The sequence below is a fragment of the Myxozyma melibiosi genome (assembly GCF_037950935.1).
Source record: "Myxozyma melibiosi strain Phaff 52-87 chromosome Unknown BZA70scaffold_18, whole genome shotgun sequence".
Lineage (NCBI taxonomy): Eukaryota > Fungi > Ascomycota > Lipomycetes > Lipomycetales > Lipomycetaceae > Myxozyma > Myxozyma melibiosi.
Genome location: NW_027042932.1, coordinates 128,600 through 148,919, shown reverse-complemented (window position 1 = coordinate 148,919; position 20,320 = coordinate 128,600). Strand labels below are relative to the sequence as shown.

General features: G+C 49.3%; 8 protein-coding genes across 8 annotated transcripts; 2 read left to right on the top strand and 6 right to left on the bottom strand.

Annotated features, from left to right (window-relative positions):
- Window positions 1–7,399: 7,399 nt before the first annotated feature.
- On the bottom strand, window positions 7,400–8,892 carry BZA70DRAFT_286172 (uncharacterized protein). Its single transcript, XM_064913842.1, has one exon. The coding sequence runs from the start codon at window positions 8,557–8,559 to the stop codon at window positions 7,633–7,635; it is 927 nt and encodes a 308-aa protein (XP_064765468.1). The 5' UTR covers window positions 8,560–8,892; the 3' UTR covers window positions 7,400–7,632.
- Window positions 8,669–9,314, bottom strand: BZA70DRAFT_103849 (uncharacterized protein). The gene has a single exon (XM_064909345.1). It carries the CDS (start codon window positions 9,225–9,227, stop codon window positions 8,778–8,780), a length of 450 nt encoding a protein of 149 aa, XP_064765467.1. The 5' UTR covers window positions 9,228–9,314; the 3' UTR covers window positions 8,669–8,777.
- A 901-nt stretch (window positions 9,315–10,215) lies between these two features.
- Window positions 10,216–11,144, bottom strand: BZA70DRAFT_303112 (uncharacterized protein; the record flags this gene model as incomplete). Its single annotated transcript, XM_064914749.1, has 3 exons — window positions 10,216–10,904; window positions 11,021–11,028; window positions 11,110–11,144. 3 exons carry the CDS (start codon window positions 11,142–11,144, stop codon window positions 10,462–10,464), a joined length of 486 nt encoding a protein of 161 aa, XP_064765466.1. The 3' UTR covers window positions 10,216–10,461.
- A 1,818-nt stretch (window positions 11,145–12,962) lies between these two features.
- Window positions 12,963–14,039, bottom strand: BZA70DRAFT_270091 (uncharacterized protein; the record flags this gene model as incomplete). Its single annotated transcript, XM_064911249.1, has 2 exons — window positions 12,963–13,225; window positions 13,280–14,039. The coding sequence occupies 2 exons, from the start codon at window positions 14,037–14,039 to the stop codon at window positions 12,963–12,965; spliced, it is 1,023 nt and encodes a 340-aa protein (XP_064765465.1).
- A 1,695-nt stretch (window positions 14,040–15,734) lies between these two features.
- Window positions 15,735–16,953, top strand: BZA70DRAFT_286158 (uncharacterized protein). Its single transcript, XM_064913841.1, has one exon. It carries the CDS (start codon window positions 15,935–15,937, stop codon window positions 16,865–16,867), a length of 933 nt encoding a protein of 310 aa, XP_064765464.1. The 5' UTR covers window positions 15,735–15,934; the 3' UTR covers window positions 16,868–16,953.
- On the bottom strand, window positions 16,954–17,873 carry BZA70DRAFT_286157 (IEC3 subunit of the Ino80 complex, chromatin re-modelling-domain-containing protein). Its single transcript, XM_064913840.1, has one exon. It carries the CDS (start codon window positions 17,770–17,772, stop codon window positions 17,083–17,085), a length of 690 nt encoding a protein of 229 aa, XP_064765463.1. The 5' UTR covers window positions 17,773–17,873; the 3' UTR covers window positions 16,954–17,082.
- Window positions 17,874–19,128, top strand: BZA70DRAFT_286156 (Alpha/Beta hydrolase protein; the record flags this gene model as incomplete). The annotated part of the gene is made up of 4 exons (XM_064913839.1): window positions 17,874–18,304; window positions 18,371–18,403; window positions 18,459–18,481; window positions 18,546–19,128. Coding segments are annotated over exons 1-4 (859 nt in total), but the record flags the coding sequence as incomplete, so codon positions are not given.
- BZA70DRAFT_286155 (uncharacterized protein) lies at window positions 19,129–20,174 on the bottom strand. Its single transcript, XM_064913838.1, has one exon. The coding sequence runs from the start codon at window positions 20,113–20,115 to the stop codon at window positions 19,378–19,380; it is 738 nt and encodes a 245-aa protein (XP_064765461.1). The 5' UTR covers window positions 20,116–20,174; the 3' UTR covers window positions 19,129–19,377.
- Window positions 20,175–20,320: the final 146 nt, after the last annotated feature.

The following is a 20,320-nucleotide window of genomic DNA, read 5'->3' as shown; positions in this document are numbered from 1 at the left end:
CCATGCAAGGCTAACATCCTTAAATCTTTCACGCATTTCAGGGTCTACTCCTTGACCTTCTCCCTCCTGACGTCCATAATTCCTGTTTGCAGTCTCAGTGGTATGCCCAGCTTGACGATCCTCATCGTGATCTGGACGGGGCCCTTGAATTGCATGTTCTTGCAGAAAATGACGACTTATAGCAACTGCAATCTGACGATATGACTGCAAGTTGATTCTCTGACCAAGAATATCCTCGGTTTCACTCTTCAATGCCTCGCGCATATGATGTGAATTCAGAGTTTGCATGGCTTTTGCATTGGCCGGCGCTTTGCGGGTTTGATTTGCTGGAAACAGGACTGCTGGCGAGGCTATGTTTTGACCCAGCTCGATCCTCAGCTGCGCGATAAAAGGCTCGACAATCCAGAGATACCACACCAATAGAGCGCCAACATCAAGAGGCAGGTACCGGTGAACAGTGTTGGAATAACCGGTGCGCGCATGCCCTTTGTGGTATCGCAATACAAAGACCACCATCCCATCTTCGATCAAGATGTTGCGCTCAGCCTTTGTGGTGTTGTACCATCGAGCACCAGTGATCTCTGTACCTCGCGCTGGCTGACCACCAGTGACATGCATCAAGACAAGCAACTTCCTCCGGAAAATATCAGCGTCATTCAAGAATTGTGAAGCTCGTTTGCGGTTCAGAACTTTGCCACTCGTCGTGCCACCAAAGAATTCACACTCCAGGTCCGGCTCTCTTATCCGTCGATGAAGCCTGAGTTGTGAATCATGATCCGACAGAGTGCAGCTGCTGTCTTGCAAGAACGACCATCCAGGAGTTTGTTTGCTCGCATCATTGCCAAGTTCAAGCCATGGAATTGCGGGCAGATCTTCAGCAGACCTGGCAAAGAGAAGTTGTTTGACAAGAAAAGTCTCTGTACTGTTCCGAAGAGTATGTACAAAGCCGCGAAAATCACGCATGGAGAATCCGATGGTGCCGTATCTTAGCTGGTCAAAGTCTCGCCAGGAAATCCGACCATTTGTGGTTATGCTCTTTGCAATAGACATGGCGAATGCTCGCATCCGGAGCATCCGGTCCACTGTCGTGTTGCATTCATACAGCATCTTGCTTGCATAAAATTTCTTCAGCGCTAGCAAACGTGCCATGCTATCGGTCGGATGCTGCAGGCAGGAATTCAGAACAACTAGATAGCGGGCAATCTTGATCAATCCTGAGAGTTGTGGTGAGAAATATTGAGCCTTTGTAAAACTCCCATCTTTCAAGAGCCCAAGTACAGCCAGGAAGCGGTAGAAGGTATTTTCCTGATCGTTACCATTCTTCTGGCTCAACAAAGAGATGCAAAAGTCCAAGGTGGCCTGTTGAATTGCTGACAATTGCCTTGGCTTTAGATCGGCGCAGATTGGTAGCTCTTCATTGTCGCCGTGCTCAGCTGGACGGTTCTCGTTATTGTCAGAAGCATCGTACTCTTCGTCAGATGAAAAGTCATCCTCATCATGTTCAAGAAAATCGTCGGGGTCGTCAGGAGCGGGATAGAAGATGTCCTCTTCCTCGTCGTCCTCCGAAGCTGGACAGAGCTCGACATGATCAGCTGGACAGTTCTCCTGATTGTCAGAGGGCAGCGCATCATCGCCTTCATCATGATTGTTATCATCATGGTCAGGACCGGAATGCTCTTCCTCATCTTGGATCTCTTCAAAAATATGATAATCGGCTCTGTCCTCTGGCTGTGGACCCTTGGCAACCGCGTCAAGCAGCTTAGCCCACGCATGTTTCTGCTCATCCGAAAACTGATAAAGGCCGCGCCATGCTCTTTCCCTGGAGTGCTGCGTGCGAAAGAAGAACATAAGAGCTTTCTGCCAATATTCTTGTGACCTCTTGAATGACACAGTTGTTTGGTAAGGGCACAGTTCGCGAATGTTCAGTTTACCCTTATTATTATCATCCGCTCTGCTGCGCTTTGCCTCTGCGGCCAGATAGGTGCCGCTGTTCTTCAGGCAGTCCTCTCCTGCTTGTGCAAGAACAGCAAGAGCGTCCCAAACTGCACGCAGCTCTAGTGCATGACGCTCATGGTGATACTCCGATGATGCTGGATTGGCACGGCGCTTCAAAAATTCCGCAGAACGAATCTCCGTATAACTAGGAGGATGCCGTAGTAGTCTGCGTAGCTGGTTGTGATCTCTGCGGCCAATAACTTTAGGCCACTTCGTATGGATCAGCCAATCATTGGGTTCTGGGTCACCATCACCAGACATTTGCACAGACTCTGCAACGGCTTTGTTGTACTCAAGCATAGTCCGCTCCTCGTCCGACTTTTTTTCTTGCTCCTGCACGACTTCGGCGCTTTCGGCGCTGTCTGGGTCCTGCATGGGAATGACCTCAACGTAGTTTGACTGATCTTTGCTTGCAAAAAACCTTTGCCTGAAAATCTTCACGCACCCCCCCGCATACCGCTCGGCTTTGGTGCTAACCCCTGCCTCTCTAACGCCTCCATGGGAACCAGGGGAAAATGTTGCTCTATGTTGAGAATTCCAGTGCTTCTGAATCTCGCCTAAATTCGATGAAAGAAAGGCGGTGGCTGGATCTTCACAAACCGTGCACCTGTATTTATCGTTCTCCAATTCAAGCTGAGGAATCTGTGGAATAGGTCCGGTTGGCATAGTGAACTCCGCGATGGTGGTCCTCACAGTCGGCCATTTGTCGAGAATTTGGTCCTTAATCTGCTCCCGCACATTTGGGCCTCGAAGTTTGTGCTTCTTCAGCAAGTGTCTGGGAACTTCGTCAGGCATGACTGCGTGACGGCATTTCTTACACCCAATGAGTCTGTACTCAGGCAAGAAGTCAAAGAGCGTGTCGGCGGACATATTGTAGACCTAGACCATGGCATCGTTAGTCCTGAACCCTTGAATAGAAAAAACCACAAACACGTACAGATCACTTCACTATCGCTATACAACAGAGCGACTTGAGCCAGAGTTGAACGCGTCGAACAGCCTAGACGTGCCAGCATCGTTAGTCCTGAACTCTTGAGTAAGGAAGCATCACACACATACCGGTCAATATTCACTATCACTATACACCGCAGTGACTTGGACCAGAGAAGAGCGCGTCGAACAGCCTAGACGTGCCAGCATCGTTAGTCCTGAACTCTTGAGTAAGGAAGCATCACACACATACCGGTCAATATTCACTATCACTATACACCGCAGTGACTTGGGCCAGAGTTGAGCGCGTCGAACAAGCTAGACCGGAGCATCATTAGTCCTGAACTCTTGAATAGAAAGATCACAAACACGTACAGATCAGTTATCGCTATGACAAGTAGAGCCGGTCGAGTACAAGCGACTTGTGTATGTTTGGGGGCCAGAGTTGGACGCATCGAGCTGCCTGGATACATCAAAGGCCCTGCGCGTTGGACGGCACTTTCCAAGCATTCCTGGACGCGTGCCAGTCCTAAGGACGATAGGACGCGTACTAATTAAGACGCGTACTAATTCAAACACATAATTACTTTTGCGAGTGTGTGGCGGCTGGATCATGCTTGGCTTTCTTCTTAAACCGCTCGTTTGGCGTCGTCTTGGTAATCATCGGCTGCTTCCCAGCCAAATTGCTGCAATGGTCCATAGGGCGTACTAGTGATGTCTGATATGATCACATTCTTCTGGCGATGAGGCTTGCCTGTTTATATCTGGAGCTCGTTTAGCGTTGGCTTATCAATCACTGGCTGCCTTCCAATCATCGGCTGCTCCCCGGCCACGCTAGGCTGCTCCCCGGCCACGCTAAGGATCTTACGGCGTTGCCTGATCATGCCTTATCAATCACTTGGCTGCTCCCCGGCCGATGCCTGCCATTTGCGTCTTTGTTTACTTGTACTTGCTACTAAGTCATCCGTCGCGTCCTCCTCATCTGCTCTCTCTCACTCTTACGCTACATGGTTGAGAGTCGGACCGAATAAACCACTGGAACATGTCATCTTTATTCTGCGCTAAGCGCTCCCCAGCTGCTTACCAGCAATCCTCCTGGTTTCATCTTTCAAACAAACATCGATATCTGGTGAGTTCGCTGATCGTTATCTATGCGTCGACCGCGTCAAGATGCTAACCACCTTCAGCAGTCATCATCCTGGCCTCGAGTCTGCCCTTGCTTGAATCCACTGCTCAGTATATATGCGCCGACCGTGTCAAGATGCTAACCACCCTTGGCAGTCATCATCCTGGCCTCGAGTCTGCCCTTGCTTGAATCCACTGCTCAGTATATATGCGCCGACCGCGTCAAGATGCTAACCACCCTTGGCAGTCATCATCCTGGCCTCGAGTCTGCCCTTTTCGTCTTCCCAAGTATCAGTCGTCCAAACCAAGCATCGATATCATCGATATCTGCGGGTGAGTTCGCTGGTCGTTATCTATGCGTCGACCGCGTCAAGATGCTAACCACCCTCCAGCAGTCATCATCCTGGCCTCGAGTCGCATCGATATCTGCGGGTCCACTGGTCAGTATGCGTCGATCGCGCCCGAGTGCTAATCACCCAGCAGTAATCATCCTGGCCTCAAGTCCTTCAGCTACTCACGCCACTTCATCAACTCCTCCCCTCTTGTCAGGATACGTGCCCTTCGCTGGGTGGATGCTTAACTCCTTTGCCTTGACGATTCCTGTCGCTGCCAGATCGTCGCGCTTTTGTCTTGAGTTTGCTTTTGTCTTGAGTTACCGGCTTACTCACCACTTGCCTAGGCTTCCTGCTGCTGATTTCGTCAGCCACTGTAGTGTTTGTAGTAAATCTTTGTGTAATGTGCTCCCAGACCTTGAGAATGAGTGCTCCTAGCGAGATGAGCGCTCAGATCTTGGGACGACGATGCAGCAATGACGTCACTGATAAGGTTTATAAAACAAACTTTATCTGAGATTTTTCACACCACATCTGCTTTCTGCACTTTCTCTTCCCTCTTCATCTGCGCTTCTCCTCCCATTCCTTCCTGCTCTTGCTGTTGCTACGCCAGTCCAGGAGCTGCGTTTTTCTCGCACCTCCTCGTGAGTCCTGACGTGCTGATCTGCTTTTCTACGCCCAGCCGACGTTGATCTGGTTGAGTCCTCGCCTCCTGCTCTGCTCTGCTTCACCTAGCCACGCTGACGAACTCCTTCTCACTCTCAGCACACCTTCTCACTCTCAGCAACCTTCTCACTCTCAGCACACCTCTCACTTCCAGCACACTCTCAGCACAACTCCTGGTGTTCGCTCGACTCCCTTTGACTGCCGCTGCGCCCACCCCTCTTCGCCAGCCGCGACCTGGCCTCGGTCTATATATCTGATTGCTGTCTCTATATTTGAATATACTCCGTCGATTTGATGCACTATTCTCCTTGTAGTTCTTATGTAGTTTTTCGCGTAGCTACACCCCTGTTCTTATGTAGTTTTCCGCGTAGCTACACCCTTACTTGACGTCGGCCGCGTCGTTTAGAAGATCACTGGGCCATCGTCCTGCGCTCCTTTCTCCACTTCCGTCTTCTTCCTCTTCTCTTTTCCTTTCATAAATAGCTTTAGATTGTTCTTCATTTTTTCCGCTTCATTTTCCTCTTTTTAATATTTTTCTTACTTGTCTTGTTGCGCCTCTATGTCGACTTTAGTGTGGTTGTTTTCCCAAACTCCACTCCTCAGCAAAATCTCCCCCCTACACCCCGTTTTTTTGTTCTCATACACCACCTCATACCCCACTTTCTACACCTGCTCTCCTCTCCTCCTCCTGCTCCCCCGCTTCCCCCTACTTTTCCTTGATTTTTGCATTGATTTTTCGTTCATTTTTTAGCTTGTTTTTAGTCTACTTTTCACCTACGCTCGTCGCCTCTGTCTGCTCCTGTTGGTCGCGTTTTGTTGTTGTTTGTCTGATAAAGATCCGGTTATCGCATCGCATCTTATCTCCTCGCTCATCGCCGGGGTGCCGACGTCACTACGCGTCTACCAAAGCTTTGGGACTCCTGCGCTCTCGCCTCACTCGCTCTCGCCCGCTTCACTGCGCGTGCTCCAAGAGCGCTGCCTCCCTGGCCCGCTCTCCCTAAGCTTCCTCTCACTCTTGACCACTCTTGTTGACGTCCTCACGTAGTCTCTGGTCGTCGCCGGGATCGCCGCTCTATGTCGAAGAGCTCGATGTCGAAGAGTGCCGTGGGCGGGCTGCACTCAAACTCTATCGCGTCACATTCCCCGCGACAGCACTGCCCCCAGCAATGCGCTATCCGACATCCCGACTGTTTCAGCTTGGCAACATTCCTCCGAAAACCCCTCACCTGATAGAGATAAGGACAAGGACAAGTTAGATAAAGGACGGTCTCGCCGCCTCGTCCACCTCTCGCCCCATTTGCTCTTCTTCTTTGCTCCGCCACTCCGCTCTCAGCGTCTTCGCTCTCCCTCGTTTCGTCGTCAAGCTCTTCGCTCTTCCCTCATTGTTTCGCCGTCAAGCTCTCCGCTCTCAGTGTGTGCTAACTTCTGGTCTGATTGTCCTCCTTTGCCTTTGTTTGTATCATACTACCGTCCTGCCAGATAAGCCCTCCGCCAAGGCCTCAACATGTCGTCAACCTCCCCACGCTGCTGCCTGCTCGCCTGGCTACTTCCACTCGCGGCGAGTGCTGCCTGTTCGTGTCAACTCGTCGATGAGTGCTGCCTGCTTCCACTCGTGTCGGCTCGTGGTGAGTGCTGACTGTCCGCGTCAACTCGTCGATGAGTGCTGCCGATTGCTCGCCCAGGCTCCTCACTCGTGTCAGCTCGTCGATGAGTGCTGATCCACTCTTGTCAGCTTGTGGACGAGTGCTGATCCACTCTTGTCAGCTGCGATCAAGAACAAGGCCTTGCCAGCGCTGCAAACCACTGTCTGTTTTACTACTCTATACTTCTATAATTAATAAATTATAAAGACTGAATAGAACCGTGTAGCGAGCCTTTGTGTCCGGCTAATGGCTGACTAGAGACTGTTATAAAGACTTGTCGAAATGATTCTCCGGCTGATGGATGACTAATAAATGCAGACTAGAGACTGTTATAAAGACTTGTCGAAATGATTCTCCGGCTGATGGATGACTAATAAATGCAAATAGAGAATACTGTAGACTGTTGATAAAGACTTGATAGCGACGATGTCTAGATGATGACTAATAAAGAGAATAATGCAGAGCTTAGAAAAGAGATCCTGGGACAATGACACATAGAAAAGAGATACTGAGCCGATGACAAAACAGGAGATACTGAGCCGATGACAAAACAGGAAATACGCGATAATGACAGTGATAATGCCAATCGAAGCAGAGCTGGCAGGCGCGCCACCCCTACCCATGTGGGACTCCCCCCCCCCCCCTCCCACTTGCTCTTAATCCCCACCCCTACCCATGTGGGACTCCCCCCCTCCCACTTGCTCTTAATCCCCACCCCTACCCATGTGGGACTATGGCTAGGACCCCCCCTCCCACTTGCTACCCTACGTCTAGAACGTTCACATAATACAATGCCGACAGCAGACGCTTGAGACAGGCCGACAGAAGGACAGACACACAGACAGAAAAAACAGATAAACGAGTGAGCGCGCGGAAACTAAAAGGATCAGACGGGTCGACAAGAGCTAGAGACGACACTCGTTGCGATCGTCCATGTGATGTTATCCTCCAAACTCATCCCCGTGATCAATCACTACCTGTAACTTTCGCAGACTCGAATTAACTAAAGGGGCAGCGTCTGTGGTCTCCTTCGCTACCAGACAAGCATCGTCGTCGTTTAACCGGGTGCAGGTCGGGTGCAGGTCTGCATCTGCATCCGTGTCGGCGACGCGCTTGGGTGGGTTAGCCTGACTGCTCGCAGACAACGGAGAACCAACAGCGCCTAATCGTTCGTCATTCTCAACTGGGGTTTGTTGACGTTCCGGGTTATAAGATGGAGGCGCGTGCTCAGGATGCACAATGTAGAAAACGGCTCTCATCTCATCGTCCAGCGCCTGGAACATTTCGCGCTGACTTGACGTTAGCATTTTGAACCAAATTATTTCTGTGCACACCCGGTGTACATCGTAGTGATCGTCGGGGGATAAGGAGCGCTCCAGTGCATCTGAAAACATATTGAAGCCGCCTTGGAGATGGATTCTTCGGTATCCTTGTTTCGGAACGCGCTTGGTATACTTAGGGCATACGAGTTCATCCTCAAAGTATAGCTTGCTGTACAAAGCAGTGACGAGGACATCGACCTCGTAGCCGTAGCCGACTTCATCGACTCTAGCAAGGCCGCCCAAGAAACGCTCGCACTCTTCGCGCATGTGCGTGTTTCGAGACAATGGCAATTCTAGCTGTAGGAGAGCGGCGCCGACCCACTCTTGTCTGATCTGTCGGTAGTCGGGGTCAATCGAGAGATAGATGGTATACCAGCGACTGAGATGATTGAAACGCTCGTAGTCGCGCATCAAGGTCATCAAACCGGAGTCCGATTGGCGAAGGCTGAGTCGACCGTCTGCCACTGCCTTGCAGGGGATCAATTCGAACGAAGAGCTATCAACGTCGATCTCTGTTGACAGAAGCAAGAAGGTGACCGTGGACATGTTTTCGAGTTAAGCGCCAGCTTTCGTTCCTCAAAAGCCGCTCGGGATAAGGCGTGTTGACCTGACCATGCGTTCGAAGGCCTGTCGGGTGGTAGATCTTTGAAAGTTCAGAAAGAGTTGAAGTCAAATGGGAGTCAGAGTTCAAAAGACTCCAATGTGCTGTGTGAACCGGGAGGGAGCGGAATCCGCCGAACGAGCAAACGAATCAAGGGAGTGGTCTATGACTTCGTGTCCTTGAACAGGTTCGTACGCTGGTGGACTTTCCGTGGGCGGCACAGGATCGAGAAAAGTGGAAGAGAAAAGAAGACCAAGGACAGCTTGGTCACTATAAAGATCAAAAGAAGCCATGGTCGTTGGGAGAGCCGAAGGTTGGGAACGAGGTGCTGATCGAAAGGAAAGGTATGAGGGGGGAGAGAAGAAGAAAGGAAAGAAGGGCGCGGGACGTACATTTTATAACCAAGCATAGCAAGCAAACAAGGCAAAAGGCCGCACATGGTAGCTAAAGATAAAGGGAAAAGGGTGGCTTCGTCAGGTACGGAAAGAAGGCCGTGATTGCTGTGCAAGTCGAAGCCTTGTTGACCGGAAACTAGCAAGATAGTCATTCTTCTTGCCGCCGGCCTCTCCTTTCCTGTCTCTTGTATTCGTAAAACCGGTAACAACATATCCATACAGGCTAGATTCGTTGTTAAATTATTAAAATCATGCACGATATATTAATGATGCGACGGTACCTCGCGCTGTTCGAGCTGTTCTTGAACACGAGAGAGTTGCTGGGAAGTGAGAACATGGCCTCAAAATTAGGGTTTGCTTTGTAGAAATCCCAATCCCACCATAGATTGCTTCAATTCCTCTCTTTTGGCGACTTTGATCACTTCTTTGGTTATTTCTGGGACTTAAACCTCAATATTAATAATAAATCCCAATATTAGGGATTCATTAAACCAATGTCGACAGTTGCTGATATCGCATTGAGCTGAGCGCTTGAGCACACCACTTCTGTAAATCATCATCATCATTTAAGAGCGCACAAGAGCAGCAAACCCTACACAAGGAAGCAATGACAAACTTGTGACATGCAGCTCTTTCCAAAATGTCATTGCATATTGATGGACCTTACAAGATCAAAGGTTGGTGTAAACCCTGAATGCTGCGGTATTATTATACAGCGATCTACGAATATGGCTACATATTAAATAAATATGAGGTGAAGGGAGCCACCAGCAATCAAATGGCATAAGAGATGATCCCCAATGACTCCCGGTTTATTGGAAAGATGCAAAGAAAAACACAAAAGGAAAAGCAAAACCAAAATTCAGAGACTAAAAGGATGATGAATTGAAAACGATACGAGCTATTACACACGCAAGAACCAAGCGACAGAGCCCGGTAAATAATGATTCGCCTCCAGCTCTGCGCGAGTCAGTACTTTTTTTGGTTTTTGGCGGGATAAAAGATAACCCTGTTTCACAGGAAAGATTGGAGGGTATTCCGAGCTGGTACTTTGCAGAGGCCAATGATTCTAACATTCAGTGATGACCGTACAGCAGGGAAGAGGGTGCAGACAGACTGTAGCGTGACTTCTTTAGACAGATACCAATAGGTACTTCGATGAGATGACTTCAGCAAGAATAATCTGTACAATGGCAAGACAGATATACGGTCGAGGTAGATCACTTCTCTCATGAGAACATCTCATGAGATGTTGGGGTATTAGTCTGAGTAGTAGTCGAAGTATAGGACTCTTCTGGTTCGTTCCAGGATGGGATACGCTGCGGCGGGACAGCTAGATGAACAAGGGAAAGTCAGTAAGGCTTGAAAAAAGACAAGGGATCATAGGAGCATTATACAATACGTTGGCTGCTATACAGCGAAGCCTTGATAACCAGCGATTGAAAATCTTTTCTAGAAAGCGCGATCATAGGCAGTTAAAAACGGTAACCCGGACTCGATCCTGCGGTTCATCCGTTGCCCAGCTGGTCCTGATTGTTGCCTTTGCAAATACGAGAGGCGAAATTGTCGTATTCGGCGTTTGAGGGCATCATGTTTATGAGAGTCAGGAAGAGGCGAGAAAAGGAGCACCCTGTCAATATGAAATTCATTGTTGTGCTCTTTCCATCGTGCTTCGTTGTCGTAGTATTCGTCGCGATCGCGGGGTGGGTGACGACCGCTGCCTCTCTCGGTCACTGAGTTGCTTTGCGATGAGGAGAGCGAGAGCGAGTGCGTCGGATTTGGCCGGCTATCGTGCTTGGGGCTCGCAGCAGCATGTTGCGATGCACGAGAAGAACGTGTATTCTTCTTGCCGACAGCCGTAATTGTTTGAGATAGGGACACGGGGAAGGTGGGTGCTGAGGTGGGGAAGTATTGAGAGGTGAAGAAGAAAGAGGAGAAGAGGGTAGGTGGAGCGAGTGGTGCCTTTTATGCTGGCCATTTGTGCCCTGTTCGAACAAGGGCGGCCCTGTACCTGCTGAGCTGAGGTGTGTAGAGACAGTTGGGAATTGAACAAGTGTGTGGAGACAATTGGGAATTGAACAAGGAGCGAGCTACACAAACCCCCTGAAGAATATGCAAGCGAGCTCAACAGCCATTAGTAGGTTACAGAGCAGAGCAGAGTGGAGGAGTCCGAAGAAACAGAAACCCTAACGTATGCCCTCCTCAGATCTATGAGAACGATGGTTCTACATGGTTCATATCATCATCATGTCTCGTTTCTTGCTCTTAACCGACCCAGTCTTTTTTATAACCGCCTGATCAAACACCCCCGGCGCAATTGCGCACTCCTTCGCCAAGCTTCCGAGTAGCGTCGACCAGCGCTGGCCTTCACTTGCTTGCTCAACCTCCCTCCCTCCTCCTCCTCAGACACGGTCTGTCTGCGTTCCAAGTTGATTGTCGCTTACTACCTATTTGCTACTTGCTGCTGCTTTGTTTGTGTAGGGTTTGTTGAGTCCCGCGTTTGCCTTCGACTTTGCTTCTCGTTTTCTGCCTCGATGCTTACCCTACGCTTGCCTCCCTCCTCTCGTACGCTCCCTGTGCCTCTGCCTACGCGCTCACATACTTCACTCGATCCAGCCACCTCGAACGCGCTAGGCTGCGGACCACTCGTCCGAACATTGCAGTTCAAGTCTCAGTCGCGCCCAGATGAAGAGTACTTCGTCAAACTCCTCCTCAGCAGCGTCAGTCGAGACTACCAAACTTACCATGCCAACTACGGTCAGTTTGCTTTCGCTGTTTGTGTTTTTATATCTCCATTCTGCTTTTCAACTTCCTACTGTATAGTTTACACAGCTCCTTGTGGTCGCTTACTTCTACTGCTGTCTGTTATTAGTCGCGTCTTAAGTCCTTCCTTGGACGCGCCAGGATTACAGTCGTGCCTCGACCGGGATTGGGATTCTACAGTTGTCGACCGCCATACGGCATGTTATTGATAGCTGTCAGACCAGGATAGCTGTCAGACCAGTAGCGTTAGGGTTATGAATAATATCGCTCTTTGAGATGAGACAACGGTGCAGAAACGAGTATTCTCGTGAAACCTAGGAGCAGCGAGCGAATATTACAAAGGCTGTTGAAATAAGCATAATATTCGGCGAGATTTGAAACTCTAAATAGTCTTGGTATGACCCGGTTCTCGATTAGTCGTGAGCTGACGTAAGGCGGGCGCTTGCTTCTAATCCATCGGTTTGCTCATCGTCCTTTATTTATTCAACACTAGCTAGTTACTACTACTACTACGATTCTTAAGCATACGGCGCTAACATTTAGTAAAGGCTAGAGCAGATCATGTGATAAGGTTGAGGTGGAAACGAGCATAAATTATTCATTAACTGGGTTAGCGACCCTGAGGGCTGGTCAGATCTCTTTGTGTTGATGACCTGAAACCGCCTAAGCTGCGTTCGAACCACTCCTGAATTGTAAGAAATATAGGGTCTGGTACTCTCCAAGCCAAAATAGTAAATATGCACGTACAGTTTAGTTGCTCGATCTATACAACGCATTAGCCTCGTTCCTGCTTATCTCTGCCTTGGTCGATATTGGTTCGAATAGGGAAAAGCCGAATTAGTAATGACATCTGGAATACACTTGCATATATTTATATTAATAATTAATGATTATAGATTACAAAATAGATTGAATACACACGCTTCTGGCTTCTTGAGCTCAGGACGGTCGCTTAGTGACAATCCAGCACTCTTGTTCTTTATAGCAGACGAAGAGTAAGATTCACATAACTTCTCTGTCATGTAATAACTTAGCTGTCAAACAAACGTAGTCGTGAAGCGTAAATTAAGTATTCATTCTGACATCAACGACAACGTGATATGATACATCGCGGAGCTCCGGTGATATGGGATCAGATCCGTTCTCATTTTTCTCCTTATTTTTTTCTCATTTTGTTCTTAATAAAGTGGTTATCTTCGGGCGCGTGACTGTAGCGAATATGCCATTTCTGGATCCATAGGTGCCGCTGCTGGTGGTCTAGAGGAAGACGATGAGGCTGAGGCCGAGGGAGATGGCAGGCTGATGGGATCAGACTGGGGTCCAGAAGCTGGATGATGACGATGCAAATAGTTGGGGTCCAATGGTGCAGGCTGGAGCGTAGGGGGATATAGAACCGGAACCACGCCGGCTGCCGACATAGGGGCAGGAGTGTGAAAGTTGCCGGTCATGAATGCTGGAGGTGGGTTAGCCTAGTTGCGACGATTGAACGAATGAGGGTCCTTCATACCACAATACGAACTGTAGAATGGTCCGGCCAGACTTTCGGGGATCATGACTGTGTATGGTACTAATGGCTCCCGGTCGTCTGAGCTCAAGGGAGTAGAGACGAGCGGCTCACGAGGATATAGCGAATGGTATACATCCACATGGGAGGCAGGGCCGGGACGGTGTGGTGGATAGTGTAGGACGGGAGGAGAGGCTTGTGTGATTAATGGCTGTAGAGGTGGAGGCTGGATAGGTCGTGGAGGTGGCAGCACTGCAGGCTGATCGGATGGCGGCGGTGGTGGTGGTGGTGGTGGCGAAGAGGCAGTGGACGGTCTCGGTATCTGGAAAGTGGTCTCTGGAGCGGGAGCGGATTTGCTGATGTTCTCCTGCTTCGGGTTGGTGGATGTATCCTGTAGAACACTGCCAATGTTCATGATGTTGCGCGACTCTGATGATAAAGGGGAGGAGTCGGCCGGTGCCGGAGCTTTTGTTGATGATGATTGGGGTTTGGAGGCAGCCGGGTCAGGAACGGACGGACCGGATTTGTGGGATTTGTTGCGGCCGCTGTCCGACGGCAGACGAGGAGATGTAGATTTGCGTCGGTGAGACGACTGGGGTGTAGAAGACAGGGACTGGCCAGCCGGCCGGCGGTCATGGCGCTCGCGGATATTGCGCTGGCGAATGCGCTCTTTGAGCCGGTATTCTTCTAGTAGGGCTAGCTCGTCCGCCGTGAGCACTTCGCCCATTTTCTGGCGCATGATGAGGCGACGTGCGCCGCCCATGAGAGATAGCTGTATCAGAGGCCGATGGAGGGGAAGGGGAGAAGAGCATGGGATGGCATGTGGATGGGCGGTGAAGCGGAGGGCGGGCGGCGAAGCGCAGGGAAAAGAATATAAAAACAATCGGTAAACAGAGGGGAGACGAGGGCGTGGGCAAAGAAGGTTTCGCGGGCTGCAGGTGAGTCGCGGCGGGTAGCGGACGGCGGACGGGTGTCCAGAAGGGGGTTTGTGGTTCAGCGCAGGGCTCTAAGCGACGGAGGAAGGCGAGGGAATGTTTTGAAGGAGCACCAGGCGGACTGCGAGGGCAGTGACTGTGGATGGCGTGTGAAATGGCCAATGAGCCGATAGAGTCCGGTGCTGGGCGAACATGGTTTGGACATCGTGCCCCTGGTGCCTGGCGCTCTTTGCTGCGGCTTACGGCTAATTTCGCAGACCCCTTTCATTTTATCTTATTTGCTGGTTTTGTTTACTGCTTTGGCTCGTCTGCCCGCTCTGTTCTGTGCCTCGTGCACTCCTCTTCACCTCTTCTGATATTATGCTGCACTATAACAATACGCCCTCCCCCCCTCGTCTCTCCATTTCTGTCGACCTGCGGCTGGTAACCATGCACCGGCGTATTGTGCACGCGCGCACTGTTTCGTCCTTCGCGTTCGCAACCCTATATCATAATATACAATCTCCTGATACGCCTATATCGTCCTCATCTGCGCTTTCGTCCCCATTGCACCTGCTCCACTCCCCCTTCTCTCTTCCCCTTGTTTCTACTTACTGGAATTCTTAATACCAACGCTATTCCACATTTGACCGCTGCCCTATTTTTGCAATCTCCCCTCGGCTCCCACCAACCGAGCTCGCTGCTTGCGTTTCGTCTGCGTACCAAGATCACCACGCCCTCCCAAACCGTACGGCTCTATATACTATTTATGGTCTACGCGCAAACACGGGGTCACTCTCAAACAGTCCTGCACAGTCGATCTTATCTCCAAACAGATCATAATCTAGATTGCACTATTCTGAGCATTCCTGAAATACCAAATATGCTAGCGCATTGCAGTCTTAATGATATTGCATCGAAACTACTGTCTCGCTGGCTGCTCCAGAGGCCTCAAAATATTCGTGCAGCGAGACTGTTTTAGCTATCAACCTATCTATTCGCTACATATTGGGCAGAAAACCTTGATAACTGCCGTTCTGTCAAATCAATCTCTTCTTGTACCTGTCGGGCTCCCGTCGAATATCGATGAACCCCACCATACCCGAACGTTCAATACCATTGTGCATATTGCGGATGATTATAACCAAGCACCCTGCAAAAAACTGTCGTCATTCTCTCCATCTTTTCTCTAAATCCCTCTTGGCGTCGGCATCGGCATCGGCATCGGCTTCAAACAATGGCCGATCTTCATAGCGCAGGCCGCGTGTATCAACCAACTATCGCCATGTGGCGTGTCGTCATCTATTCTCTTCGGACTAGTTTGGCGTCGTAGCGCTGATGAGCCTGCTTGACTGACAGCTGTCCAGACTATCGTATCCTCGTTTTGTATCGTACGCAATACTCTGATTTACAAGACTTCCTAAGCTGAGTAAGATATACGCTCTGCAATTTACGCAAAGTCACGTTATTAGCCCAAGGCACCCTAATTCGTAATCAAAATACAAACCCCTTCTGCTTTCTTTGTCGCACTCCAACCGCTAACTGCAGCCTAACTGCACAGCCGGCTCAATTCGGACGTCCAATCACCTTACTTTGCCCAATTAGGAAGAATGTCGCAAGGCTATCTCGGTTTGTTCGCTGCCGACCGCCGACCAGGCCACCATCATATATCTACAACCTCCATATCCTACACCAACGCAAGTGGAAAGGCACAAGAGACCACTATAAAAGAAAAATCAACAGCATGGGATTCATTACTCAATCGCTACTTTGTCTTGCATTTGGATTTGCAGCTGCTGCAAAGTCGTCGTCCGGATACACTTTCACTGCACCGCTTGACGGCGACGTCGTGACCGTCGGACAGTCCTCAGTCATATCATGGAACTCGTCATCCTCTTCCACCTCTTTGATTTCGTTCTACCTCGAAAAGTCGGGCGATGAGGATACGGTCTTATATACGATTGCTTCCGACATTGAAAACAGTGGTGCCATCACTTGGCGTGTTCCCTCGAATGTTTCAACTGGAGATGACTATGTCATTGCTCTAGTTCCCGAGGAAGACGAGACCGATATTTACTACACTGATGTTTTCTCCGTCTCCAACTCCTCCTCGTCAACTACTTACTATCCGACCGAGGGTGAGGAATACGACGCCGGCAGCACTATGGTCATCACTTGGAAAGTCGACAGCGATGTGTCTGATGTTAGCGTCTATCTGATGCAAGGCAAAAGCACTGATAGCCTGCAAAACATCTCAACCGTTGCCACCTCGATCGAAAACACCGGCAGCATAGGTTATGTCATTCCATCCGGCACTGCGAACGGTGATGACTACTACTTTGCCATCGTCTCGTCCGATGACCCTGATACCGTTATCTACTCTGATGGGTTCTCCATCATCAGCGACGTGACCAGCGCAGAGACTTCTGCCGCTGCCGTCTCTGCAGCCTCCGCGTCATCTGCATCTGTCGCTGCGGCAAAGACTGCTTCTACTACTCGATCAAGCGCCTCTGCCGCCAGCTCTTCCGCTCTTTCAACCTCCGCGACCGGCTCATCATCTGCCTCCGCCACGTCATCCGCTGCTTCCACCTCCTCCACTGCCGCTGCTGCCATGAACTCGGCGTCATTGTTTGTTCCGATAATGGGCCCCTTGTTGATGCTCCTGAACTACGTCTAATTTTCCGATAGAAATACGCCGCATGTCAATTTGTTGGGCTAATGCATATTTTTGACCTCACGTCAGTAATTCAAATTATATAATTAACGCACAAGATAAAGGCCAAATTAAAATCCATATATATACAAAAACCTCGACATTGTATCGTAAACCCAAAACACAAAAAAATAAAACTCCAGTATTTTGACGCAAATACAACACCGCCCCTCACAATACTAGTAATCTGATTCATAGTCGTTCTGTAGCATAATCATCTGTTCATTCAGAAATGCATGATCCTCTGCGTCCGATCCGACAGAGTTCTTCGCACCCGAGGCATGTCCGTTCTCTCCGGTTGAGTCTCCTTCAGCGGCGTCGCCATTTTTGGAATCGTCTCCGTTCTTCTTTTGTGTGAACGTTGGCTTGGCCAACAGCTCCTGAATCTTTTTCTCGCGTTCTATCTCTTCAGGACTGTTGCCTTCGACATCGATACCGCTGACTAAGAGAGTCTCCTCTATATGTCCTGATTCTGTGAGATCGATGAGGAGGTCTAGTAGTCGCGAATTTTCACCGTTCAATCGTCTGATACTTCGTCTGGCAGAGACATCGAGGTTTGTGAGATCTTCGTTTGTTCGCATCGCAGCATCAAACTTTAGGCGCAGCTTGCGATATTTTTTCCGATACGATCGGTAAGGTTCTCGTGTTGTTGATGATGATATAGAAGTGCGGGCACCCGAGGCGGTCACACTCCCGGCAGCGGCAGCAGCAGAGGAGGAGGTCGATCCGTTGCCAGGGTGTTTTGTGCTTGAGCCGTATTGATTCGCGATAGGATCCAGATGCGCTGCTATTAATGGGTTCATCGGAAGATCTGCTGATGCCCGGTTACCTTCTGCAGGTTCAGGGGATGTAGGAATTTGGGATGCCATGAGGTTGGTGTTGTTGTGGTGCAGGAAGGAGAGGAGTCGAGGGCGTGCCGAGAATTGCGGTGTTCAATAAGCCGCGACGAACGTGCGGCTCTTGTCAACCTAGCGAGCAGCTTACCAACCGCCGCGGCGGTCAACTATCGATATTCGTTATCGTCATAGATTCTGTATTGTCAATAACTATTTACAACCAGTAGCATTATCTATACCTTTTTTGAGTTAAGATGGTTGCCCCCGAACTTCTCCATCAACGATTCGTGCTTCCGGATGCAACTCCGCGTGCCTCAGAAACCACGATAAATATCGCCGGTATCTTGGTCTATCTGTACGGAGTCAATGAGCTTACTGCAGCACAGCGCTCGAACGTCACTGTTTTGTTTGCCTGCCATGGCCGTACTCGCTCGCACGTGGACTCTGCGAACTTGGCTCATCAATTGATTCATAATCTGGCGCAAAAGGGTCATACCAAAGGGTTTGTTGTTGCGACAATGGACAATCGTAACCACGGTACTCGAGCAATTGACTCGCGATCGATGTAATGCTGCACATCTATATCCCCAAAACTGGTCTACAAACTAACGGATCATTTTTTGTTATTCAGTGAAGTGTGGAAGAATGGGAACCCAACTCATGCGTAAGATTGTCTCGTCGTTGATATGTATGACGACATTTACTAATTTATCATGCAGTCAAGACATGCTTTCCATGGTCGGTAAGTTTGTGTTCATTCGTCGCAATTTGATAATTTGATTAATACTAACAACATATTTGCTCAGATGGTATCGGCATGGACGTTCGTACAATCATCAAGTATCTCGAGTCCTATACCGTTGGCAATTTCGTTCCGAAGGACTTCATCATGTCCGGCGTCTCTCTTTCCGGCCATGTTACCTGGAACCTCCTAGCGCAGGAGCCAAAGATCAATGTTGCGATTCCGATAGTTGGAACCACCAGTCTTACGAATCTTTTGATTGACAGACTTGGAGGATACAAATCCGTGGCTGAAGTCCCTGATTGCCCTGAATGGCCGAAATCTCTCGAGAAGCTGTATCTCGAGCGCGATGAGCTTCTTACTTCTATCAAGGGCAAGAGAATCTTGATTTTGCATGGCGAGCAGGATACCATCGTTCCCGATAAATTTTCAAAGGAGTGGATCGAGAAGTACGGGCCGAATAACGACATTGCCTACTACCACCAGGAGGATACAGGCCACTTTGTGTCGTTCTATTACATGGACCTGATGACCGACTTTTTGTACCCAGAGCTAAACTAGATATTAAAACTGGTATTACTTGGAATGTATTAACCTCGTTGATATAAAAAGAAATATACAAGAACAACTTAAAATGGAATACAAAAGTGTTGCGGTAATTAAAATAAAACAAATGATGGAGCATATGAGACAAAATAACACAAAGAGATGTAAAGCAGCCGTATATGCAAATGTGTAGGAAACCGTTTAGCACAAACAAAACCAACACGGACAAAACAGAACTATATAATATCACTGTGAAGTAAGGCGGAGAGATTATAAAAACCCAAATAAATGCTCTCCATGAGGTATAAAATCAAATACAAAATAAACTATATGATGTTACTGTAAGAAGATCAAAACCGATACCGTTTGAATCCAGAACTCTTGTCTGTTGTATCGTCAAACTCGCCGTTCCGTCGCTTCACTCCACCAAATAAGCCTTGACTTTGTGGAGGCTGCTGCTGATGGTCTAGTGTATCCATACTTTGCTGAGTGCCTTGTATCTGATCCTGGTGATGTTCGTGCTGATGTTGGTGCTGATGCTGGTGCTGATTCTGTTGAGCTATCAGTTGTTCCTCTTCAAGCTGTGCGGAAACGGCATGGAACAATACATCCTCTGGGGCGATCATCATGTAGTCGCGAGCTTCTTGCTGAACAGCACTCGTGGAAGGCAGCTGGTATGACCGGTCAAGTTGTAGGTCTGACCGAAATGTAAACTCTCCGTTCGCCATCGTTACGTCCATTCCCGCCGGTCGTGAACCATGTGACTGTTGATGTTGTGGTTGATTGGGGGCCTCGCTGATACTCTGTAGAGGTTTGCTTTCTTGCTGGCCGTCGTGTGGGCCTGCCGGAGACTTGTCTGCATTACTCAAGTCCTCATCGCCCGAGAAAGCGTACTTCTTTGCTAGCGCCCACTCGTAGATATCCTGCCCGGATGCTATGACTGATAGCACATCGTCAATAGCTTCTCTGTATCCTCGCTCTTTTGCTTGTGTGATATCGCTAGAAGCCGCTCGGTAAAGCTTTGTAACACTAAGCGCTGCCTCCTTAAAAGAGGCTAGCAGCTGCGAATCGTCCCGCGACATGTCCATATATGCTCTGTGCTTGCTGGTCGCTCCCGTATGTGCTGTGAAGATTTGCAGATTGAAACAATCCAGCAATGACGAACGCTTTGTGGAGCGTGCGGCGTGTGGCTTAACAGCCTAAACGGTTGGGCTTCTCTTTTGCACATCTGCGGAGAGTATTTGTCAGTTATGGTACTAAGCCCTATTTGGTACCGGGATGCGAGCGCGTCTT